The sequence below is a fragment of the Vitis vinifera genome, chromosome 5 (assembly GCF_030704535.1).
Source record: "Vitis vinifera cultivar Pinot Noir 40024 chromosome 5, ASM3070453v1".
Taxonomy (NCBI): Eukaryota; Viridiplantae; Streptophyta; class Magnoliopsida; order Vitales; family Vitaceae; genus Vitis; species Vitis vinifera.
Genome location: NC_081809.1, coordinates 9,671,717 through 9,698,744, shown reverse-complemented (window position 1 = coordinate 9,698,744; position 27,028 = coordinate 9,671,717). Strand labels below are relative to the sequence as shown.

The 27,028-nt window shown below is 34.2% G+C and overlaps 1 protein-coding gene across 1 annotated transcript; it reads right to left on the bottom strand.

Moving 5' to 3' along the window:
* Positions 1-10,319: 10,319 nt before the first annotated feature.
* Positions 10,320-12,199, bottom strand: LOC109122596 (uncharacterized mitochondrial protein AtMg00810-like). The gene is made up of 2 exons (XM_019219858.1): positions 11,634-12,199; positions 10,320-10,413 (listed from the first exon to the last, which is right to left on the bottom strand). The coding sequence occupies exons 1-2, from the start codon at positions 12,197-12,199 to the stop codon at positions 10,320-10,322; spliced, it is 660 nt and encodes a 219-aa protein (XP_019075403.1).
* Positions 12,200-27,028: the final 14,829 nt, after the last annotated feature.

Here is a 27,028-nt window from a genome sequence, read left to right as displayed (position 1 = left end):
TTGCCTTAAAAACCCAGGTTAAGGGTGTTGATGAGATGCATTAAAAGGCCAACCTGTTCGAACGCTTCAATAGAGTTGAAATTCCTATTCTCGTCGACCACCAATGGAACCGGGTGCATTTTTAATACTACTGGTATCTACTGCCAATTTATGTGCTTTATGGAAAAAAATAGGCATTGGCTACCGGTTGACAATATGGTCTACCGATAGCAAATAACTGGTCAACCGGTTAAGCACCTGATTCATCCCTAATTGGTGTACTATTTGATTCAGTCCTCAAACGGGAGTTATCAACAAAATTTATAAACCTAATTCACCATACACTAGGATAGCATAGCTAGCATAGTATAGTGGTTCTAGGATCGTCCACAGGGATGGGTTTTCATATTACAAGTGATATTAGTTAAAGTACTGAAATGGTGTTCTTTCTTTTATGAGTTAGCTTTAAAAGAAAACATAATTTTGGTTGAAAAGGGTTGGTTTTAAGTTAGCCAAAAATAGTAACTGAGATTAATTACAAAGAAAAGGTTTCTTGGAGTTTTAGGTCACTAGGTTCAGGTTCCTTAGACAAAATGGGGAGATTCCGGATCTTTTCTGCGCATTGGGGATAATAACATAAAGAATGGTTATCTCCTGAACCGGTGTGTATTTAGCAACCAATATTTGATCCCACTGGTCCATGAAAAACTGCAGTTGCTTCCCAATAATGGTTTCAAACACTAAAGACCTCTCATTGTGAATCATCTTTTAATGGCTCGTACATGATAACTAATAGACATCCATGGATTCCATAGAGCCCGAAAAGCTTACCAAGTATTAGCCATTCAAGGTGATCCTAACCTTGGATTACCCTTAAAGGCTCGTAAGAGATAACTAATGGATCTCCAGGGAGTCCGAAAAGCTTACCAAGCATTGGCCATTCTAGGTAATCCTACCTTTAAACCACCTACCAGAGGCTCGTAAAAGATAACTAATGGATCTCTAGGGAGTCCGAAAAGCTTACCAAGTATTGGCCCAGGTGATTTTAAGGGATTTTAAGTTAAACCTTAAAATAAAAAACATTAACGGGTAACAACTCTCCTCATTTAAAGCAAAGAAAACTCCCATATTTGTATCTGGATCCCTTACCTAGCTTCCTTCAGTCCAAGAAACGAAAAACCTAGTCACTCATCCTCTAAGAAAACATCCTCAGAGGTTGTTTGGCTAGAAAGAAAATAAAAACAAAATGAGTAGGTAAGACAGAGCAAAGCTCTGTGTATTTGTTACTAAAAGAATTTACAAGTGTTCTTTGGAATTTCTTCTGAGATATTACAAAAGAGATATTTTAAGACATATATAGAGAGATATTTTTAACCCCTCATTTAGATATCTTAAATATCTAAAAATATCTTTAGTTGATTACAAGGAGAAAATAGGTAATTACACAAAATATCTCGAGATAAAAATCTAATGGAGTTAGTGCAAAAATATCTGAAAATTACACAGGAGGATTTTCGCAAGGCTTGCGAAATTTCTCACAGAGTGCAAAATTCATTTTTCATAGTCTTGCTCTCTGTCCTGCAGCTTGTACTCATTTTAATTTGGCATTTCGCATAGCCATGCAAAATTGCTAGATGTTATATTTCTTCTCTGATTCTCTTCCTTGCATACTTGATTGATTTGGCAAAGGCTATGAAGCTCTCCAAAACTTGGATTCTTCATGTGTTTGAGCTTCAACTTGCTTTGCCATGGACTATACAAAATTCTCCCTCATTCTTGGCTCATTTTAATGATCAAAAAGCTATCAAAAACACCAAAACTTGCCAAAAACATTTGCAAAGGTCTTTAATGTGCCAATTGAGTTAAAAGGTAATAAATACTACTCAACGATGTTTAAAAGAGTTTATAACAAGTTATAAAAGAGCACTTTTTGAGTAGTAATAAGCACCATTGTTATACATGGGTCACCTGGTTCGCTTGTTGCATTGATTGTTATATTGTTATTACAAAGTTGTTTTTTCATTTCCATTATTTTCATATTCAGTGTGCCTCTAATCAAAATTTGAGGAAAATATGTTTTCCCATTCTTGATTGGCCAACTTCCACCTAAGTAGGAAGCACCATTTTGTTCTCTTCTTGTTTTGGTTTTGCAGGTGCCATCAAATAGGCAAAATTTTGTCAATGGCAAAGTGCAATGTATGGTGTACCTCATCAACTTTGGCCACATCCCTTCATTGCAGGACTGTCATTTGTGATAAGTAAACACACCACTTCCATGTCCTCTTGGGCTATAATCAAACGATGATGGAGTCCCTAACAAACACCTCCATCATAGTGGGTGCTCTCTTTTCCAAATGATTTTATGTCATCGTGGCCTATGTAGGCTCCTACAATTCTAAGGGGGTCTACCATTCCGCCAATCACGAAATTATGTCTCCAATATTCTACTGCTATAATGAAATAGTTTTGAATAAGATGATTTTTTTGTTTTACCTAATATCTTTCACCAATTATTTAGTTATAGGTTATTGGATATCTACATGTGAAGTAGCTTCAATTGTTGGGTGCAAAAAGTTATTTAAAAAGCTTAACATACACTTTAAAGTCATTGTATTCACAGGGTGCTTTGGGTGCTATTACGGTCAGTGACTAAGATTAATCTAATGGAATATTAGATGCACATTTAGTTTGTGTACCTGAACATTCCATCAGTGGGAGTGTAAAGGTTATTATTCTAAGGTTTTTACTAAGAAAATGTGAAGTTCTAAATTATTTCTAGCTCTTAGCATATGAGCCACACTTACGACTAGCTACTCATGATGTTGCTGATGAGGAGGTCTACATGTTGAGGATGGACTAGGTTGCAACTGCATTTGCCAAGGCTATTGGAGGATGCTTAATTCAGCCAATGGAGAGGTTTGTCACTTTGATCGACCAACTACAAGTTCATGTGGATACCCTTGTAGATGATCTTCAAGCACACATTGACACTTGTGTGAATGAGTTTTATGATTGATGTAAGCACATGGACGAATGCCTAAAAGGTATGTATTCTCTTGCCTTGGTCTAAGCTAATATAATGTGGAAGAATGTGGTCGACCTGCAAATGAACCGGAAGCACTTTTTTGCTACTAGTAGCCATTGGACATTTTTGTGTTGCCTCAAAAAAGTGGCAGTGTCTATTGGTTGAGAAAATGTATCAACCGGTAGCATTTAACCAGTCGACCACTTAATGTTCACTGTTATAAGTTGCTAAATGAGTGGCTTTCTGCATAGTATAGAGTGAGAGCCAACTATATGGAACATGGATAGAGTTAATTGTATGTTTTCGTCGTTCGTTTCATTAAAGCCTTCATTCCTAATCAGGAGGTGGTCAAATGTTGTCCTAGTTTGATGCATGTACCCTGTTTTGATTCTTGTTAATTTTAAGGGAAGCTTCTATATAGGCCAACGTGTACCAATAAGGTGACCTGTTGAAGATTAACTGATTAGACAGCCCATTTGCCATCCTTACCATTAGAGTAAGATCTATTCCATTATTCTCGTTACTTCGTTTGTGGACATATGTATATATAGACACACACACTCACATACTTGCTTTCCTATTTGTTAACTTTTGCTTTCATGGGTTCTCAGGGAACCAACCGTTGCATATTATTTTCTACAATCTCTCATACTTTCCATACACTTAAGTTTCGTGAGAATATTACTTCTTTTTTGCATTACTTGGGGCAGTACATATTTTCCTGTTTGGACTTCATTTCCCCTTATTCATGTCTCATTTGTTTTGTTTTATGACAACTGCAAGTAGATGTTAAAGATGGCAACATGCCCATATTTGATGGCATGAATACATCTAGTAATTTTTTTTACTCCAATTCATATTCACTGCTAACTAAAAATTTGTTGCCTTGTATGACAGTGTTATCTTGATCAGGTTTTCGTTTGAATTTTTCTAATTTAGGTCTTTAAGGGATAATGAGTCTCTTGAGAAAAATGGCCTTCTGGTATTGGTGGGAAAACTTGAGTTCCAGGCACTTTTCTTAAAGGCCTTTTTTTTAATCATTACAACATTGTGGAAATGTTTAATCCATTAAAGCAATAAAATTTTGCTTGTATAGTTTAATTCCTAAATCTATTCGTTCTAGATAATTAAGGATGGAATATGAAAAGATCTTCATGTGAGATTAAAATGTTTAAATACTTAAACTGTTGTAGATCAGAAACCACAGCTACTCAACCTAACAACTATATACTCAAGTGTTGAATGATTAATTGAAAGGTTAGGGGGCATGTGTGGTGTTTTTGATATGCCATTGGTTCCATTTCGGTTCTGTAATTAATAAAATATGGGAATGCTTGTAGAGTTCCTTGAATTAGAGTAATTTGGTCCTGCAATTCCACCGTTCTCATCTGGAAAGAGGAAAAGGATTAATATCGGTTTTAATATTAAGGCCTTCTTCTTCTTTCCAAATGAGAACACTGGAACATTGAGTAATTTCAATAATAAAGACAATTGCAATGACATACTGGTTGAAGACCAATATTAAGCCCCCATTTAATACTAATTTATTTAAGTCCCTAAAAGGTCTTCATAACTGCTAAAGAGCTTTACAGGATTTGTGATTATGCAATGAAGCACATTCAGTTAAAGAATATTGAGGTCAAAAACCTCTTTTCAAAAGTTATCGGGGATATGCTTTTATAAAAGAGCTTATATAGGAAGAAATTTTAAATTTTCAAATTTCTTGAGGTTAAATAAAACCTCTTCTTTACACATCTTTTTAGCAAAGCTATTCACTACAAATTAAACCTGTGCCAAGTAGGCCATAAGTAAACTTAAGTCATTTTCATTTTCTTACCAATCCATTTTCAATGCATTAATTTTGTACGTTGTTTTGCTTTGATTGTTATTCAAGGACTACGAAAGATGATTTCTTTTTTCACGCTGTGTGTATATCATGATTAGCTTGGTTGTACTTATAGCAGCTTGCTCTGTTTTTGAATTCCAAGTAATAATGTAATATTGTTAGACTAATGCCTTTTTGGTTAAGAAAAATATATGTGGAAAAATAACACATCTCATAAATGATGTCAATACGAATAGAAAGGAAGAATGAAAGCTGAGCAGGTACAAATTTTAAAAAGCTCTCGTACATTAAAGGGAGGAAAAATAATGTAGCCAGACACTAAACACCAATCACTCAAAAAGTGTCATCAATATTTCCTTATAATCTACTCTTGATCATTGTGGATGAAGTTCACTAAATTCCTAGTGGTCGTGAATTGCTCGATATAGGGAAGCATACTTAAAAATATATTGGTCAATGACATTGTATTTGATAACGATACTTACAAAAACAATACAAGTTGCCACATCAGCCAAAAATGAGAAGGTGAAGAAACACCAAACAATGCATGCTTATAACAAGGAAGCGTTGAAGGTCAAATGTTCATAAAGACTACCTGAACTATAGACATCATGAGGTCCTTAGGAGACTCTTCTGGCCAAGGGAGTGTAACCTTATCCATTCTGTTCTCCAACTTGACATAACCGTGTTTTCTCATACAACTCCCATTGATGACAACTCTTGGTCTTAACATATGAGCCACACTTACGACTACCTACTCACGATGTTGCTAATGAGGAGGTCTACATGTTGAGGATGGACTAGGGAAGGAGACAACATTGAAGTCCACAATCCAGAGCTCACAGTAGCCATGGACAAGTTGGCAATTCCCAATCAACTACTACTGCATTTGCCAAGGTTATTAGAGGATGCTCAATTCAGGCATTGGAAAGGTTTGTGGCCTTGATCGACCAACTAAAGGTTCATGTGGATACCCTTGTAGATGATCTTCGAGCACACATTGACACTTGTGTGCATCAATTTTATGCTTGATGTAAGCATGTGGACAAATGCCTAATAGTTGTTCAATCCTGGGTATCTACTCAATGCAATCCAAGCTCCAATCCTGTTGGTCAAAATACTATATTTGAAGCATGGAAAATGTTTAATAGTATGCATGAGAGGGACATCAGAGCTACTTGGAAATCTTATTCTGTGTTCATTAAGGATTAGATACAAAGATTATGTTGTTTGTTATGCTTGAAAGCAAATAATTTGATAAAAAAACTAAATTGTTACAAATATTATAACACTTCAGAAATGCATTACCAAACTAATTCTTATACAGTTTTGAAGGTATTTGTGTAAGGCTTTTCATGGTCCATAATATCCACAAAGTTTAAGCACTTCCCCCTTGGCGAGGGGCCTTTGTAACCAAAAAAACTTAACCCTTAGGAGGTGTTCCATTCGATAAAATTGGGTTCTATGTTGAGTGCATAATTATGCAATCATACTTATTCAGCAATTTATTCAATGGCCATGGCAGGCATACCATTGTTGATCATGGAAGAGGTATAACTTAATTATTGTTTGTGAGCTTCAAACTTCCTTCAGTGAAGATTTTAATGGAAGTATATATTTACTTAATGATATTTGTTAGGAAATTAGGGCTAATCCAACCTATGATAATCACCCTAGAATGGGGGGTAAAAAAGGTCATGGTCTCTTTTCGCAAATTTAAACAAGTGAATGTAAGAGACAATTATATGTAAGTATATAATAAGTAATATATAGACAATTGCATATAAATTAAAGAGTAGGGAAGAGAGAATGCAAACACAAGAGTTTATATTGGTTAGGTGCAGCCCGGCCTACATCCACTCTCCTTTAGCTTCAATCCCAAGCTTGAGGTTCCACTAATCCAAGACTTCCAAACCAAGCCTTCAAGCAATACAATTGGATTATGGTTCCAATCCACCCTCTTGGACTTTTGGCTCCAAGCACCCTTTACACTTCTCAAGAGATATCCCACTCTTGAACAACTTCCTCTCAAGGATTTACAAATAAAAGAACTCACAAAAATCCTAGCACAAGAACTTTGAGCTCAAATGATACAAGAAAAACTAGGATTGAATGGTGCATTAAAGATATGCAAGTTTTGAAATAATGGTGCACTCAAAAATACTCTTCCAAGGCTCAAATATAATCAAGAAGGATTTGGAAAGGTTAAGCTATTAAACAATGAAGATTAGAGTCTTTTTATAGAAGAGAAAAGTCAAACTAGCCGTTTGGGGGTCCTACCGATCGAGCTAGGGGTCGACCAGTTGACTAGCCGTTAGCATTAAATGCTTGGTAGATGACCATTGGGCCTCAGCCGGTCCTCGACCGGGAAGAGAAGGTCATTGGGAGAGAGATAAACTTTTTGGCCTCCCTCGACCGATACTCGACCGAACGAGCACAACCGGTCGACCGGTTCCTCGACCGGTTGAACCGGTTGAGCCATTTTTTGGCTCAACACCCAACCTTTTTCAACTTAAAACCTTTTAACACAAGTTTTAAAATTATTTAACACAAGGTTTTAGTTGAAAACATGAAATCATCCAATTTTAAAGATATTTAAAACAATATTACTCTTGGATGATTTTGGTGCATAAATAAGGAATGAAATGCATGAAAGTCCTAGTGCACCAACAACCTTACAAAGAGATCTTATGAAGCTTGGGTCTTGAAAAACTCTTCTCTTTGAGGTGGTCTTCTTCTTCATGATTTCTCCTTGGCTTGATTTGTCTTTGTGATTGCCACTTTGGAAATCGTCTTGCCTAATCACACTTGAAATATGATCATTAGTTCTAAACCTTGTTTTGTTATCATCAAAATCAAGATTAACCAAACTTGGTTTCACAATATTGATAGATGGATTTCTATTATTTTCAAATATATCCCATAAACATAAATGGTCTGGCATGCAGCGTAGTTGATCAAGTTCTTGCTTTTTAGTATTTAATATTTATGCATAAATGCATCATCGCCATATCACATACCTAAATGAAAACAAAAGGAAATTCCAATTCCGGTCGACCATCAAAATAACCGGTTCCATTTATTTTGCTACCAGTAGCCACTCCCCATTTGGGTGCTGCATAAACACATTAGCAGTGTCTATCGATTGAGATAAGTAGTCAACCGACTGAATATAACCAGTCTCCCGGATAAGATTTCATTTTATAAGTTGTAATCTGATTGGTTTACTCCATAGATTGTTCTATTGATAGGCAATTTGGTCTTTTGCTACATCTAATTGCTCTTGCTTTAAAGGAACATCATTGTGCTAATCGAACATCCATATAAACCAACATTTAGTTGCGTGGTAGAAATTATATCTATTATGAGAAGGTGCATAGATAATAAAGCTGGAATTGAAGGCCTTAAGGTTGAATTTCTGTCCTTCAAACATGGAAGTTCAAAAACAGTAGTACACAAGGTAGGGATAATGCTATGGAAAAAATGTCAAAGATGATGGTGAATGCAATGACACTAGACTGACATGGTGGTGAACTTTATCAGGTAATATATGCATAGGGAATAAAAAAATTTTGGGGTAAGTGATATGAATTTTATAATTGAAAATGTTTGTTATTCAATCCGTCATAACATATTTTGACATTGTTGTTTGATTAGAGGTTTTAAATTTGCATGCCTTTGATGAGAACCTCAACCCCTTTGTATGAAGAGTGGGGTGAAAAATTTATTTGAACTGGGTTATCGATCTTGTCAGTATTGATGAACGCAGTCACTTGATTTAGGCTTTCATTTTTGTTTATGTAGAATTATGTGATGTGTGATGGCTTGAAGAGAAAACTTCTAACTTACTTGGTTTGGGATCATAAGAAGTAAAGAGGATGACAGAACATATAGTGAAAGGGAAGTAAACGATCTAACAAAAGTAAATTACTGGAATTCTGTAAGACAGATTGCTAAATATTTGGACAAACAAATTAAGCTTTAGGGTTTTCATGTGAAGACTTTAAGGTGAAATGAGGTTTATGGTTTAGGGAGTTAGGGTTTTAGACTAGCAAAAATAAAGAAAAAGTGACTGGTTAGGGCCTGAGACTGATTCTAACATTGCCAAGAATTGAAGATTAAGGAGAAGAAGAGGAAAGAGAGAAGTAAAAACATAGCTACCACATCTATAAAGTATCAATAAACTGATCCCAAATTGCATTAATTTAACCCCCAACTCAAATTTTGTTATATATAATTTAGTTACAGAAACAACATTTTGTTAAATAAAGGTACAATAATGATATGATATCTTTCAAGTGGAAGTAAAGTAAGGGTGAAATGATTGGTCAACCAGCTTGGAAGGTAAAACATCTTGCACAAAAACGGTTAAATCTTTATGAACCTGTTAGTTTCATGAATGGTCTATCTAGGAATCTATTTGAAACAACCATCTGAGCTTCTTCAAAAATCAGTAACTTTGTGGACTTCAAGTATCTCTCTTACCTTTTGAGACCCCCGACTAAAACAGTGGTTGTGTCTCTTTACACAGTAAATTTGTTGAAGAGCACAAAGTTCTGTCATCCATTAGACTTTCTAGTGAGGCTGAGGTTTCTGCCATTTTGGCTAAACCAGAACCAATTAGTTTGGGAAAATCTCTCAACACATTGCTACAAAGATCCTTCACAATGCTCTTGATTCCATATTCCCAAGATTGCTCAACAAAACTCATCAAAATTAAGCTTAAAACAGCTAGATGAAGGGGGTTCCAATGGCATGTCCTTTCAGGGTTCTGCATGGTAAAATTAAAGGGAATGCCCTGAAAGTCCTGAGAATTCTTTGTCACCGATAAGGTACTGCACCTGCCAAGGGGATCTTTGTCTATCGTAGAAATCACCTTTCTCCCCAGCCAAATCATTTAGAGGATAGCAAACATCTCCCTCAGTTGTGGTACTCTACCTCCAGAATTCTTATCTAGACCATTATAACCAATGGTGATCAAATCATTAGTACTCTTGGAGGAACCCTAGGAATACCAATCAATTGAATTAATCTATGCCATAATCCCAAAGAAACAGGTTCTGAAGAAATGGGTGATTCACTTTCTCACTATTGTTAGATCACAACACCATGCTTCAGGGAAAGGGCAAAAAATAGCCTCCTAACAGCAGTTGAACCAGGCAAAACCCTTGATTTCAGGTACTCGTTGAGATTTCCAAATTAAAGATGCCTAGACTAGAAGGCAAATGCGAGATCATTCTGGCCTATATCAAACATGTAAAGTGTCTTCTAAAAATAATCTTGTAGGGGCACACACTTCTCATACTCTTTGTCTGCAACAAAGTGAAGCCACAACATGGTATCTATGAAATTCTTGTTGAAAACTGTATCATGTTCTCCTTAGGCAAGTTGAAAGGAATTCTATGAATGATCATGCAACTGTAGCTTAAAACTTTTACATGGTTGGAGTCCATACCTTGAGCTAGTAATTCAAGAACCCGTTTTGCGAATAGCAGAAACTGAGCCACCTAAACTCGAAATGAAAATGGGATGACCGAAGATGCACCATGCAGTATAGTGAACCCTGTAGCATCAAAATTACATCATTCTCAGAAATTTGGCATACCAACTAAATCCAAATATGGATATAGAAATGGAAGGCCCATTGCATTGGATATGCTATTTTTTTGTGTATCTATACCATTTTAGTATCCTGTAATTTGAACTCATTCTACAACACCCTTTTCATGATTTGAACAGATGAAGTTGTCTGATACCCAATCTGCAAGTGAATCATATACAAACAATGAGAACATTGGTTTGGTTTATGCTTTTGTTCATAGTTTATTGTAGAGTTTTGGCATATAGGATATCATTTTCAAGAGCAAGTGAATGGGGTTAAAAGTTATAGGTAAGAAATTTTTTGTAATTTTTGGTCTGCATATAATAGTTGGGGCTTTTGAGATATGAAAACTGTGATGACATTTGTAGGTAATTTCCAAAACTTTTACTAAGGTTATGCTCCCTGTTAGGGTGAAAAATATATTTATTCATTTGGTTGATGTTTTTCTCTTCTAGATCAAACGGGGATCAACTGTTATTGTCAAAATATTGTATGAATGGCCGAATGCCTTAGCCTTGAGTTTTGTATATTATATATAGACTTTACAAGAATGCTATACATGGAAAGCAAATAAAAGCAAATAAATTCTCGCATGATTCTAGCCCTATACATGTAAACTATAATCTGTCAAATAATATATGTTAACTATACAGAATAATAAATGGAGAAATAAGGAAACAATTGTGGGCTAAAATAAGGAAAGAAGTGTGGGCTAAAATAAGGAAAGAAGAAGTGTGGACAGCAAGTTGTCCTTTGATAGCCCCCCTCAAATTGATGCAGGTTAATCAACAAGCATCAATTTGCTACTTAGCAAGCAATGTCGATGACGAGGGAGAGCCTTGGTGAAGATATCAACAACTTGTAAGTTAGTGGAAATATGTGGAAGAGTGATAACACGAGCTTCAAAGGCTTCACGGATAGAGTGACAGTCCACTTCAATATGCTTTGTGCGCTCATGATAGACAGGATTGGCCGTGATCTGAATAGCACTTTTATTATCGGCATGTAGAGGTGTAGGATCGGTCTCAGAAAAATCTAACTCCGCAAGCAAACCTCGAAGCCAAATGATTTCAGAACAAGCAAGAGACATCGCCCGGTACTCAGATTCCGTAGATGACTTAGAGACTCTGTCTTGCTTCTTACTTTTCCAAGATATCAATGCATCACCTAAGAATACACACCAACCAGTGATGGAACGACGGGTATCCGCACAACCAGCCCAATCAGCATCACTATAAGCAGCAAGGTGAGTAGAATTGCCTGCAGGGAAGAACAAGCCACGAGTAGAAGTGCCTTGAACATAGCGTATGATCCTACGGACAGCAGCCAAATGAAGATGACGAGGAGTCTGAAGGAACTGGCTGACTTGCTGTACAGCAAAAGAAATGTTCGGTCTAGTAATGGTGAGATAAACAAGACTACCCACCAACTTCCTGTATAAACTGGGATCAGCAAGTAAGTCGCCTTCCTCTTTACAAAGCTTGACATTTAATTCCATGGGAGTATCAACAGAAGTAGCCCCTTGTAGACCAGCTGTAGCCACCAAGTCACTTGCATACTTATGTTGATTGAGGGAAATACTAGAGGGACTATGATGCACCTCAAGACCAAGAAAATATGTGAGAGACCCAAGATCTTTCATATGAAAGGACTCGGAGAGATGAGTTTTGAGCTGACCAAGTAAAGCAGAATCGGAACCAGTGATCACAATATCATCAACATAAACCAAAAGAACAACAATACCCATGTCCGATTTTCGAAGAAACAAGGAAGTGTCATACTTGCTCTGCTTGAATGAAAATTGTAATAAAGTGGTGCGGAATTTATCAAACCAGGCCCTCGGAGCCTGTTTGAGACCATAAAGAGAGTGACGAAGCTTACACACATGTGAAGTCGGAGAGGGAAACAATCTCGGGGATGGCTTCATATAAATACACTCTTTAAGATCCCCATGAAGAAAAGCATTTTTTACATCCATCTGATGTAGTGGCCAATCACTGGAAGCAGCTGTAGACCCTCAATTTTGTCCCTTTAGCACATGTCTTTAAAATTCGTTTTCAATGCTCCACAATAGTTCCTTGGTGGCCCATGGCTACTCATACCACTTACCTTTTTCTGAGTCACCTCGGAGATTTTGGTTGAGGGATTATTTGATCCCTTATTGTGACCCTTGGCAGCCCTAACTTAGACTTAGGCTTTTCTTGTTTTTTTAGGATAGCTTTTAGATACACTTGGCCCATTAGGCACTACCCTAGGCCCACTTAGTCTCACCTTAGGCCCGTTTAGGCACACTAGGCCTACGAAGACTTTTATTTTATTTTATTTTATTTTATTTATTTATTTATTTATTTTGTTTTTAATTTTAATTTTATGATTATCATTCACTTTTTATTGGTTATCTTCCTCTTTATATTATTTTCCTTAACTTATTTATTTATTTATTATTTTTACCATTTTTTAATTTATTTACTTATTTATCTATTCATGCAATTATTTAACTTCAAAAATTTCATGTTTTTGCAAGGAAACTTACCATTGGAGTTTAAGGAAGACGGGACTCTCCTTGGAAGGTTTTGGAGGGGAAGTTGAAATTGGGAAGATTGCTTTTGATTGGAGGATTTTTAAAAAAAGAAGAGAAGAAGAAAGGAAGGAGGAGAATTTTCCTTTTTGGAAACAAATTTAGGTCTTGAGGGGTGATCTATATAGGTGAGAAAAGGAAAAGAATAGGAAGATTTTTCTTGGGGGCAGAGCACACGGAATTTTGGAAAAAAGCAAGGGACTTCGAACGGAGATCGGGCTGTCATTTGATCATCAAGAGAGGATTTTCTCTTTCACTTCAAAGGTTAGTTTTCAATATAGTACTTTTATTTAGCCTAGATTTTTATTTTTTTTTTGGAAATTTTAGTTTTTGATTAATTCTTTGTGTTAAAGTTTATATTATTTTCTTTTTAAATCCCCAATTAGTTTAATTCTAATCTATCTTTTAGTTTAAGTTTGTTAATGATTTTAATTCTTAAGTTTAAATAATCATATTGAATAAAGTTTGTATTTTTAATCCCAATTAGTTTGATTTCAATTCCTTTTTAATTTAAATGCATTAGTTGATCTTAATTCTTTGTTTTAAATAATCACGTTAAATAAAGTTTGTATTTTTAATCCCAATTAATTTGATTTCAATTCGTTTTTTAGTTTAAATGTATTTTGTTGATCTTAATTCTTGACTTTAAATAATCACGTTAAATAAAGTTTATGTTTTTAATCTCAATTAGTTTGATTCCAATTCGTTTTTAGTTTAAATACATTTTATTGATCTTAATTCTTAAGTTTAAATAATCATATTGAATAAAGTTTGTATTTTTAATCCCAATTAGTTTGATTTCAATTCGTTTTTTAGTTTAAATGTATTTTGTTGATCTTAATTCTTTAGTTTAAATAATCATATCGAATAAAGTTTGTATTTTTAATCCCAATTAATTTGATTTCAATTCGTTTTTTAGTTTAAATGTATTTTGTTGATCTTAATTCTTGACTTTAAATAATCACGTTAAATAAAGTTTATGTTTTTAATCTCAATTAGTTTGATTCCAATTCGTTTTTAGTTTAAATACATTTTATTGATCTTAATTCTTAAGTTTAAATAATCATATCGAATAAAGTTTGTATTTTTAATCCCAATTAGTTTGATTTTAACTTGTTTTTTAGTTTAAATGTATTTCGTTGATTTTAATTCTTAAGTTTAAATAATTGTATTGAATAAAGTTTGTATTTTTAATCCCAATTAGTTTGATTTCAATTCATTTTTAATTTAAATGCATTAGTTGATCTTAATTCTTTGTTTTAAATAATCACGTTAAATAAAGCTTGTATTTTTAATCCCAATTAATTTGATTTCAATTCGTTTTTTTAGTTTAAATATATTTTGTTGATCTTAATTCTTGACTTTTAATAATCACGTTAAATAAAGTTTGTGTTTTTAATCTCAATTAGTTTGATTTCAATTCGTTTTTAGTTTCAATACATTTTGTAGATCTTAATTCTTAAGTTTAAATAATCATATCGAATAAATTTTGTATTTTTAATCCCAATTAATTTGATTTTAATTTGTTTTTAGTTTAAATGTATTTTGTTGATTTTAATTCTTTACTTTAAATAATCACGTTAAATAAAGTTTGTGTTTTTAATCTCAATTAGTTTGATTTCAATTCGTTTTTAGTTTAAATGCATTAGTTGATCTTAATTCTTAAGTTTAAATAATTATGTTAGATAAAGTTCATGTTTTTAATCCCAAAATAGTTTATTTTTAATTTATTTGTTAGTTTAAATATGTATGTGATTTTAATTTATTAGTTTAAATAATCATGTTAGATAAAGTTTATATTTTTTTTAATTCTAAATTAGTTCAGTTTTAACCTATCTTTTAGTTTAAGTATATTTGTGATTTTAATTCATTAGTTTAAATAATCTTGTTAGATAAAGTTCATATTTGAAATTCCGATTTAGTTTAGCTTTTATTTATTTTTAATTTGGATGTGTTGGTAATTGTAATTTAGTAGTTTAATTAATCTTATTAAATAAAGTTCATGTTTTTAATTACAATTTAATTTAGTTTTAATTTGTTCTTCACTTGTATGTGTTTGTGATTTGAATACATTAGTTTAATTAATCCCGTTAGATAAAGTTTAATCTTGATTTAATTTATTTTTTTAGTCTAGAGGCATTTATGTGTTTAGTTAATCTTATGTTAATTATGGATTGTTATTCTCAATTTATGCGCTTCTTGAATCCTTGTTGCTAATTCTTGATGGATATTTCATTAGCTTATTTGATCTAAATATTAATAATTTATTGCTTTGATAGTTTCCTTTTTGTTCAAAGGCCATTGGAAAATCATGAAGATTGGCCTCTACCATCACCATTATCATTTTTGTTAATTACTAAAAAAATTTTACTTTGAGGTTTCATTTTTGTTTTGTTGGGTATTTTATTTCTTATATTTTATTTTTTCCAAATTAATTCCTTTTATTTTAAAATAAAATACTTTTCTCAAAAAAATCATTTTAAAAATCTATTTCAAAAACTCATTTAGAGTCCTCAGGATCAAAATCTCTTTTTTTTTTTTATTATTTAAAAATAATATGCAACCATATCTTGTTCGGTTTGCATCTTTCTCGGTTTCTAACAAAAGGTTTGGTTTTGAACAAAAACACGAATCAAAGCTTGTGGTCCCAAATAATGGGATGATTCTGGGCTAAATTCGTGTATATCAATTGGGGAATTGGTGAAACCCCTACATAAGAAAATCTTTTCAAAAATTATTTTTGTTGCCATTTTTGTCACTTGTTGAAATTATGTCTATCTTTTTTAGGAATTGTATATAAGATGTGTGTGATAATTAATGTTTTCATATACTTTGATAATTTTTGTTATGCTAATTAGATAACAAGCATGCTAGGGTTTCTTTATTTTATTATTATCTAATCCCTCATGTCTTATGGGAGCGCATTGTAAGTTATTTATGCTATCCAGGTACGCCCCCCCTATCGCCTACTTTCTAAATTTTGTAAATAATCGTGTCACTATGAAGTATGCATATGTTTGATAATCCTTAGGTGTTTAGATGTATGTTTGATTCACTATGATTAAATACATGTTGTGTGTTATACTTCTATACTAACTCTGATGTTTTATGATAGCGCTTGAGAAGCGGTCCGGGTACGCATCCTAACCTTTCTTTTATGGCAATTTGATCTTGTTTAGCATGCAAATCTTTTGAAATCACCTAGCCTACTTAGGTATCCATAATTAACCGATTAATTGCCATATTCCCCTTAACTTAATTAGTAGAGACCTCTTTAGGGCTTAGAGGGGTGCTACCTCCTAGAGGTACCTTCCCAATAAGTAACCTGATCCCCGGACCAAGACTTGGGTTTTCAAAGACACGCTTTTCCAAAAATTATGGAGTCATTTTTTTAGGGTTTTATTTCTTGTTTTATTTTCCCTTCAAAAATAAAAATAAAATAAGTGGCGACTCCAACTTTTTTTCAAAAAATCAATTTTTCACAAAATAATAAAAAAGCGAGTCTCGCCGATCGAGTGGGGGCGCACGTGAAAAATGCGGGTCCACAGCAGCAAGAGCTAGAATCGTACGAACAGTAGTCATTTTAGCCACAGGAGCAAAGGTCTCTTCATAATTGACACCATATTCCTGATTATTCCCAAGTGCAACAAGCCAAGCTTTGTAACGATCCAAACTTCCATCAGATCGGACCTTGACTTAGTAAACCCATTTGCAACCCAGAGGAACAATAGTGGGAGGACAGGGCTCAATGTCCCAAGTGTGATTGGCCTCTAGAGCGGAAATTTCTTCCTGCATAACTTGTCGCCAACAATCATGCTTGGCAGCATGTGAGTAGCATGTGGGAATATCAAAATTGGACAATGCAACAGTAAGGGCTGAAATAGAATTGCCAGAACTGGAAGAGGGAAATCCATACCTATTCGGAGGTACAGACACTCGAGAAGAACGACGTACTGAAGGTGCTAGAGGTACTGCAACTGACTGAATCTAGAGCGTGGTAGGATCAGATATCGGGTGAGCCACCGAAAGAGACTATGGGCGAGAGCATCTCGTATACACAATACCTGGTTGAAAGCGAGAACTGAGTGGATGAAGATTTGAGAACTGCTGCTCAAAGGAGGAGAGGTCCACAGTAGAAGAGGATACAAGAAAGAAATGTTGATTTTCAAAGAAAATAACATTCCTAGAAATACGTGTACGATGTAATGTAGGATCATAGCAAACAAATCCCTTTTGACACATATTATATGAATGGTCGAATGCCTTGGCCTTGAGTTTTGTATATTATATATAGACTTTACAAGAATGCTATACATGGAAAGCAAATAAAAGCAAATAAATTCCCGCATGATTCTAGCCCTATACATGTAAACTATAATCTGTCAAATAATATATGCTAACTGTACAGAATAATAAATGGAGAAATAAGGAAACAATTGTGGGCTAAAATAAGGAAAGAAGTGTGGGCTAAACTAAGGAAAGAAGAAGTGTGGATAGCAAGTTGTCCTTTGAGAGTTATACCATATGTAATGGGATTTGTTTGGGTCAAATTACCCATTATATATATAGTATCAGAAACCTTTTCCCTAAGTCATGCACCAAATGACATTATCCAAACCCCATTTCCACTTTTGAAACAGTAATAAGAGCACACTGCCTCAAGTAATAGCAGAGAATCATTACACATTAAGTAGTAAAAGCCCCAAGGAAGTTGTTAGGCAATGTATAAAGAACTAAGTGCTATATAAGCATTTGTAGCTTTCATTGAAACTGAGCACTGCTTGTCAAATTTGGAATGAAACAATAGGAATAAGGGTATTGCACATTTAGAACTTGAGGGGAAGAAGGAAAGACATCTTGTCTGAGAATGAGGGATCAGAATATTTCACAGTGAGTATTTGTGATGAGACATACTGGTTTGCAACCTCTGAGTAATGAATTCCATTCCAGTTCACATACTTAGTACTATCACTGCACCCTTTGCCTGTGATTTCAGTCCCATTCATAATTTTTGTCTTCCCACAGGGGACCCGACTGTCATAGTTCAATGGTGGACCTCTATGTCCACAGCAAGCCATCAGGGGGTCCTTAAAGCATACCAATAACCATTCAAACAAAACATAAATTTTTTAATTTGATATGATTGGATTGAAGAAGAACACTACAGAATAAAAGGAGCATGATCATAATTGCTCTTGCTTTGAAGAGGCATCATTGTGCTAATCAAACATCCATATAAACCAAATTTTATGTGGGTTCTAGAAGTTATATCTATTATGAGTAGGTGCATAGATAATAAAGTTGGATTGAAGGCCTTAAGGTTGAATTTCTGTCTTCCAAACATGGAAGTTAAAAACAGTAGTACACAAGGTAGGGATAATCCTATGGAAAAAATTCAAAGATGATGGTGAATGCAATGGCACTAGACTGACCTGGTGGTGAATTTTATCAAGTAATATATGCATAGGGAATAAAAATTTTATGGGGTAAATGATATGAATCTTATAATTTAAAATGTTTGTTATTCGATTGGGCAATCCTTATTTTGACATCGTTGTTTGAGTTGAGGTTTAACTCTTTTGTTAGAGTATTAAGGTAGGCCATCGTTTATGATTTGAAGTCTATGCATGGGATCTCCACATTTAGGTTTGTAAGTTGATTTCATTTTATCAATTTACTACAGATTCTATGAGATCAAATCTGAATGAATGCAAATGTGTCAATTTCATACAAAGAAGAAGTTGTACTTTTTCAAAAAGTTATCAGAATACTTAGGAGTCAAGCTCTAGTCCCTCAGTGTGATTTAATTTGCAACATTTAACTTGAGACAATCCTTCCTCTACTTTGATGAACTACAATAGTCATACTTATTGAACATCTCTAGTAATTTTGTCCATAACTTTAAGAAGAAAGGTGAAGGCTTAATGGGAATTCCTTATTAAGCAACTCACAACTGGAAATTGATGTGCCCCGTCCACCTCTTTTCAAACCAATCATTGCTTCATCATACATGTCCCTAGTCACACTAATATATTTGAATGGTGCTTTCTTTTTTTTTTTTCATTTTTTATTTCTAATGATAAAATATATTGCCTTATGAAGTTGGAAAAACCTCCTCAATCTTTGGTCTCATTCTCACCCTTATGTGTCATTATTTTTTCCCATCGCCCTATCTCCGCTATGCTAAATAATGTGCATGGGTCAACATAATAGTGTTTTATACATTATGAGGTGGGGTGATATCATCTCATGAATGATGAATAAGGTTATGTTACGACATATGAAAAGCCAAAGCATTGGTGGTAAGAAAAAGGTTTTTTTTTTATTTTTTTCCCTCTTATATACAAAACTCGCGGTTTCGATCCCTACCATTAATTGGGCAATCTAGTCATACTTGGGTAATACCATTTGAGTGTATGAATCACCAGACCAAAAACATAAATGATATGTAAAGGATATTCGTGTATCGGTCGACCACCATATGAAGACGTTGAAGATTTTTTTGCAACCAGTAGACACTGCCCATTTTGGTGCTTTAGCATCATAAATGGCAATGCCTACCGATTGAGAATATGGGCAAACTGGAAGCATTTTTCCGGTCAACCGCTTAATAGTTAATGAGGTAAGGTGGTAAAATGTTGGATCCATGCCTAGATTGTTCTCGACTAATTAAAAAGTAGTTTTTTGGGACTTGATATGGCTTGGATATTGTTTAAATAAGATCATTACACTTAGGAGGTGTTGAAATTATTTCCAGAAAAATCCAAATCCAAAAATACTAAAAAATTAACAAGGGTACGAAGAATGTGACGAATCCTCACATTCTTCGTATCTTCCCAATTCTCCACTTCTTTAAACTTTTTAAAAAAATTTGGAACTTCATTTGACTTGGATATTGCTTAAATAGGTTCATTACACTTACGAGGTGTTAAAATGATTTCCAGAAATATCCAAATCCAAAAATACTACAAAATTAGACAAGAGTACGAAGAATGTGAGAAATCCTCACATTCTTCATACCCTCCCAATTCTCCACTTCTTCGAACTTTTTAAATTTTTTTGGGACTTCATATGAATTGGATATGGTTTAAATAGGTTCATTACATGTAGGAGGTGTTCAAATGATTTACGAAAAAATTCAAATCCAAAAATACTAACAAATTAACAAGGGTACGAAGAATGTGAGGAATCGTCACATTCTTCGTACCCTCCAAATTCTCCACTTCTTTGAACTTTTTAAAAAAATTTGAGACTTCATATGGCTTGTATGTTGTTTAAATAGGTTCATTACACTTAGGAGGTGGTCAAATGATTTCCGGAAAAATCCAAATCCAAAAATACTAAAAAATTAACAATGGTACGAAGAATGTGAGGATTCCTCACATTCTTCATACCCTCCCAATTCTCCACTTCTTCGGACTTTTCAAAATTTTTTGGGACTTCATATGGCTTGGATGTTGTTTAAATAGGTTCATTACACTTAGGAGGCATTGAAATGATTTCCGAAAAAATCCAAATCCAAAAATACTAAAAAATTAAAAAGGGTATGAAGAATGTGAGGATTCCTCACATTCTTCGTACCCTCCCAATTCTCCACTTCTTTGAACTTTTTTAAAAAAATTTGGACTTAATATGGCATGGATGTTGTTTAAATTGGTTCATTACACTTACGAGGTGTTGAAATGATTTCCAAAAAAATCCAAATCCAAAAATACTAAAAAATTAACAAAGGTACGAAGAATGTGAGGATTCCCCACATTCTTCGTACCCTCCCAATTCTCCACTTCTTTTTTTTTAAATTTTTTGGGACTTTATATGGCTTCAATATTGTTTAAATAGGTTTATTACACTTAGGAGGTGGTGAAATGATTTCCAGAAAAATCCAAATCCAAAAATACTAAAAATTTAACGAGGGTACAAAGAATGTGAGGAATCCTCACATTCTTTGTACTCTCCTAATTCTCCACTTCTTTGGACTTTTTAAAATTTTTTGGGACTTCATATGGCCTGTATGTTGTTTAAATAGGTTCATTACACTTAGGAGGTGTTGAAATAATTTCCTGAAAAATCCAAATCCAAAAATACTAAAAAATTAACAAGGGTACGAAGAATGTAAGGATTCAATTCTCCAATTGTTTGGACTTTTTAAAATTTTTTGGTTCTTCATATGGCTTGGATATTGTTTAAATAGGTTCATTACACTTAGGAGGTGGTCAAATGATTTTCGGAAAAATCCAAATCCAAAAATACTAAAAAATTAACAAGGGTACGAAGAATGTGAGAAATCCTCACATTCTTCATACCTTCCCAATTCTCCACTTCTTTGAACTTTTTAAAATTTCTTGGGACTTCATATGTCTTGGATGTTTTTTAAATAGTTTCATTACACTTAGGAGGTGGTCAAATGATTTCCGAAAAAATCCAAATCCAAAAATATTAAAATATTGACAAGGGTACGAAGAATGTGAGAATTCCTCACATTCTTCGTACCCTCCCAATTCTCCACTTCTTTGGACTTTTTAAAATTTTTTGGGACTTCATATGGCTTGGATGTTGTTTAAATAGTTCATTACACTTAGGAGGTGGTCAAATGATTTCTAAAAAAATTCAAATCCAAAAATACTAAAAAATTAACAAGAGTACAAAGAATGTGAGGAATCCTCACATTCTCCGTACCCTCCCAATTCTCCATTTCTTTGGACTTTTTAAAATTTTTTGGGACTTCATATGGCTTGGATATTGTTTAAATAGGTTTATTACACTTAGGAGGTGGTCAAATAATTTCCGGAAAAATCCAAATCCAAAAATACTAAAAAAATAGACAAGGGTACGAAGAATGTGAGGAATCATCACATTCTTCGTACCCTCCCAATTCTCCACTTCTTTGGACTTTTTAAAATTTTTATTGACATAGGATGCATTCCTTCTCGAGATCTCCCCTTGACAGTACTCCTTCTCTGGATACAAACGATCTTAGCCACTCATAATTGATTCACACACTGAAAAATAAACACTGAAGTGGTGTTTGTTTTTTGGCTAAATAGAAAAAGCCAAAATATTTGACTTTTTCTATTCAGCTAAAAGTAATCTGTTAACATCATCCAACATAACTAAAGTGAATTTGTTATCAATATGTTCAATTTAGTTATGTTAAATGATATTAACAGATTACTTTTAGCTGAATAGAAAAAGCCAAATATTTTGGCTTTTTCTATTCAGCCAAAAAACAAACACCACCTGAGTATATCTTAATGAACTGAAAAATTGAATCACCAAGCAATGCATGTACGTACATGTGTGTCCATCCAAAACCATAAGCATTCATATAAGTTTCTAACCCTCAGCCTTAATGAAATATTCTTAAAAATAACATATAAAATGGTAAAAGATCCTTAACAAGCTGTCCTTGAAATTAAACAAACTAGAATCAGCCTTGTCATTTGAAACATGAATTCCACTGAGCATCACTTATTTTGACATCAAGGACAACCTCCAGGTAGTGTTGGAAACGGTGTCCAAATGGGTCTTCAAAACTGAGAGGACGTGAAGCTACTATGCCAAAAAGGACAATGCATGAGTTCGTACTACCCTTCTCCTTTATGGTTGTCGCATTGGCTCCCACTGTAGGAAACGGTATCGATTGAGTTTGAAAAGCCATAGTGGATTCTTCAAGCTTTATACCGCAATCTCCCATCAAATTTGGTTAGCAAATGGAATTCCAATACTGACAATAGTTTTCCTTCATTATATCCAATCTTCACTCCAAGTCTTCCTTTGCTTCTCTATCTTGCTTATCAACGTCAGTATCTCATATTGCCTTGAAACAAGCTTAGCATATGTTTAAATTAAAAGCTACTAGTTAACACTCACAATCTCTAAAAAAATTCATTATTTTAAACATGAGAAAACCTCAATGAATGATCAGCTAATGAAAGGGTGATTTTAATTTTTTCTTTTCAACTCCCAAAGTCCAACTGCTTGTATACTGAATACGAAAAGAGATAGAGACTTGCTCCTGCGTCCAACAAGGCTTTCTCCATAAAGAATTCTTCAATGACAATGGAGACAGGCAGGCAACTTGGATTTTTATACTTCACTAGTGTCTTACACTCTGTAATTGCACTAGCTCTATCAAGAACGCTTTCTTGTCCACTAAAATCTTTCTTTAGTCCTAAAAGTACTTGGCATAGAGTGGCACTTGCTTTATCATATCAATCAGAGGTATATTCATCGTAACTTGCTTGAGGAGCTCAAATACCTTTTGGTACTTCTCCACTTTCTTTCTCTCTTTCAAAGCTGATGGATAAGCAACTACTATCTGCTTTTTCTTTTTTTCCATCATCTTTTCTTCAACCCTTTTATCTGCTTCTACCTCTCCTTCCTTTTCTATCTTCTTCTTCATTCCTAGTAGCCCCTCTCTCTATTCAATGACTATATTCCTCTTCCTTCCACTTTCTGCTAGCACCTTGCCACTCCTCAGAGTCACAACAGCTTTGACCTCTGGGTGATCATTTCTTTCAGCTTTGCCTTCATTGATTTCATAGACCCCCCTTGGAGTTTGATGAGGTTGAGTAGGAAATCTCCCTTTTTCTTGTGTACCCTAGATGTTCAACTTGTTGAGCAAGGCCTGAATGTTTGTAATTGCTTAGAAAGTATGAGCATTAATCTTCCTTTGCTTCTCGTTCGATCTTCTCTGTTCTTTATTGCTCATATTCTATTTTTGAATAAAGCTTTGAAATAGATTCATCTCTAGGTATGAGGGTGAGCTAGATGGTTGATCTTGGACTGGTAGGGCTAAAGCTACATCTAATAAGAACTTGATGCTCCTGGCTGTCCATGTTGGGCATTTTTCATCACCTGGTGGCCTCCAAACTAATTCTGACTCCTTATTGAAAATTGCCTTGATTGTTGAATTAGATGTACGGGTGATTCTAATTGTCAAATCCAGTGGTATGGGCAAGCTCCAATGGTCTCCTGGAATCTCTCCCAACAAGCAAAAATCTTTTCTCCATCTCTAGCCATGAAGTTTGATATCTTTTTCTTCCAGGTGCTAGTTCTATGAGTTGAAAAGAACTTGTGCAAAAAAGTAGTTTGAAAATTATTCCGGTTTCTTATTCTCCTTGGCCTTAAGACGTTCAACCACATCTTTCCCTTGTCTTTCAGAGTGAGTAGAAATAACTTCATCCTTATTAGGTCCACCAGAACATTAGCATCTTTGAAAGTGAAACATATTTCTTCCTAATCTTTGATATGTGCATATGGATTTTTACTCTCTGCCTCTGAACGCCGATAGCAACTAAACTATCTACAGTCTGATGAGGACATGTTCAGCTGGGGTCACAAAGAAGAATGGTTAGAGTGACCCTTGGTGAATTGGGATGCTCCCTCACTTATCTACGAATCTGAAATGGGGGTGGATTTGAGGCATTGTGACACTCCTGATTCTGGTCTTCTTCCTTCATTGTGTTGGATTGGGCTGCAACTTGATTGGGTCTTCTCGGTAATCCACCAGCAAAATCTCTTTCCCAACCAATCTGCATACACGATCAGTAGTAGCATGGAAATAAAATAAACTTAAAGTAAGACTTATGAAATGACCTAACTAAACTACTAAATGAAAAAATGAAACAAAAAGGAATTAAAACTAGAGTTTCAACTAATGTTAATCCTTAAGGAACCTGCAAGCCACTTTTTGGTTTGACTTAGCTTTAGGTACTTTTCTATCCAAGACTTGGTTTTTACAAACCATATGGTGATAAACTATACAAAGTAGGTTGTTCTCCCAAGTTTAGATTTTGTGGAATAAGATCCCGTTTTACCTAAGGATGACTGCATTCCATTGCATTCATATCTCAATTTATTAAGTGTAATACCCATATAAGATTTTATTCTAGGATTTTGCATATCATTGATCAAATCAATCATCAATAAATCAAACCAATAGGGTAAACGTTCAATCAATTAATAAGCATCAATGATATAATGTCCTGATAGACTTCTAGAGAGTCTATTTGCTATTCTAAAAATGACAGATAAATGAATCTAGAAATAAAAATTAACAATTTTACCTGCATGGATGCATTCCTTCTTGAAATCTTCCCTTGGGTAGCACTCTGGATACAAATGACCTTATCCACTCATGATTGATTCACAAAGAAAAATAAAGAAACACAGAGTGGATCTCTATTAAGCCGAAAATAAATCACTAATGAATGTACGTACATGTATGTCTATCTAAAATAATAAGTATTTATGTAAGTTTCTAGCCCTAACCCTAAATGAATGATTGCTAAAATAACCTACAAACTGGTCAAAGATCCTTGACAAGCATACTCAGACTGAACGACTGGAATTAGCTTTGACATTGGTTTGAAACGACATGAATTACACTCATTACCGCTTATTCCAATATCAGGGATAACCTCCAAGCAGTGTAAAAAATAATGGTAGAATGGGCCTTCAAAACCGATAGAGCACAAGAAGCTACCACCAAAACGGACTGTGCATGACACTACTATCAAAATTAGTGTCCTTTATTTTGATACAAAACCGACATCGATTACCTTCCTTCACTTTGTTCAAAGCTTTATCTATTCAAAATGATGACAACCCCAGAGGCTATCCGTTTAGTGTTAGTTCTCACCTTCATTATCAGAATTGATGTTGAAATTGAATTCTAATTTCTTGATCTTTGGCTTCCACCATAGAATTCCACCTCAAGCATGTCCCAGTCCACTTGGGATTCCTATCCAATATAATGCAAAGTCTGATTCAAAAATCAACTCAAAATGGATTTTTCACCTTGATATTTGAATGCTGTTATGTTATTGAATTGTTGGTTGTTCTGAGAGATAGCTTCTAGCTACGACCAATTTTACTCTACCGTCAAATGCAAACCAACATTGGATTACGGTATCGGATTGATCAGATAGAAAAGGGCCAAGAGTGAATATCCCCATGGTATGTTATCAAAAATTGAACATTGGCTTCTTTGGTATTAATTCATTCCAACATCAAGTGTCGAGTGACAAAAAAGTACTGTTCAGTGCACTAAACTGTTGTTGAAATTCTGTACTATACCCTTCTCCCCTTAACCAAATTGTTGTCTGATTGGTTCCATCTTCTGAAACTGGTATCAAATTGAGTTTGGAAAACTATCGGTGGATTCTTCAAGATTTTATACCACAATTTTATCGAAATGGAATTCCAAAACTGGCAACAACTTCCTTCATCTTTTTCTTATCCAATCTCCACTTCATGTCTTCCTTTACTTCTCCAACTTACTTCAATCAACCTCAGTTTCTTATATTGCCTTGAGACTTGCTGAAATTGTGTTTTTATCTTCTTTTTGTTGCATTCTTAACTAGATAAAATCATTAGTTCTGAAATGCAAGCTTAGCATATTTGAGTTAAAAAATATTGATTAACACTTAAAAGTTTATAAAATCCTTATTTTAAGCATGAAAAAACCTTATTTCTTAGTGTTAACCAGTGTGCATAGGACAATGAGGTTGTGCGTATGCAAAGCAAGGTGTGCATATGATTCATGGGTAGGGCTGAGTCTTGATGTGTTGGGTTAAGGTGTGCTTAAGTTGGAAGGGGGTGGATGATGAGACCCTAAATTTTGGCCAAATGAGAGTGGGGTTGTGAGATTCGATTGAGAAAGAAGGGGAAGTAGCAAAAGATGGGGAGTTGGTAAAGAAAGGGAAAGAAGTATTAGTTTTTCTAATGAATAGGGTCATTTTTGTGAATTAATATTCATTTTGCTCCTTTTAATTGCCTTTATTTAAAATAGGATATTGATTATTATAAAAATAAAAATTTTGGGTATTATTGGTGATATTTTCAAAAATAATTTTGGATGGTAATTCTTAAAATATTTTCAATTGTTTTAAGAAATAAATTTTTTATTTAGAAATTCAAATATATATATATAAAAAAGTATCTTAATTTTTTTTTTATAAAAGTATTAATATTATTCTACAAAGTATTCTTTAA

Bases quoted from the DNA above. Each gene is read 5' to 3' on its own strand.
- LOC109122596 (XM_019219858.1), bottom strand. From the start codon at position 12,199: ATGGGTATTGTTGTTCTTTTGGTTTATGTTGATGATATTGTGATCACT. The intron at 10,414-11,633 runs GTGTGTATTCTT...TTGATGCTACAG, and splicing joins CGTCGTTCCATCACTGGTTG to GGTTCACTATACTGCATGGT.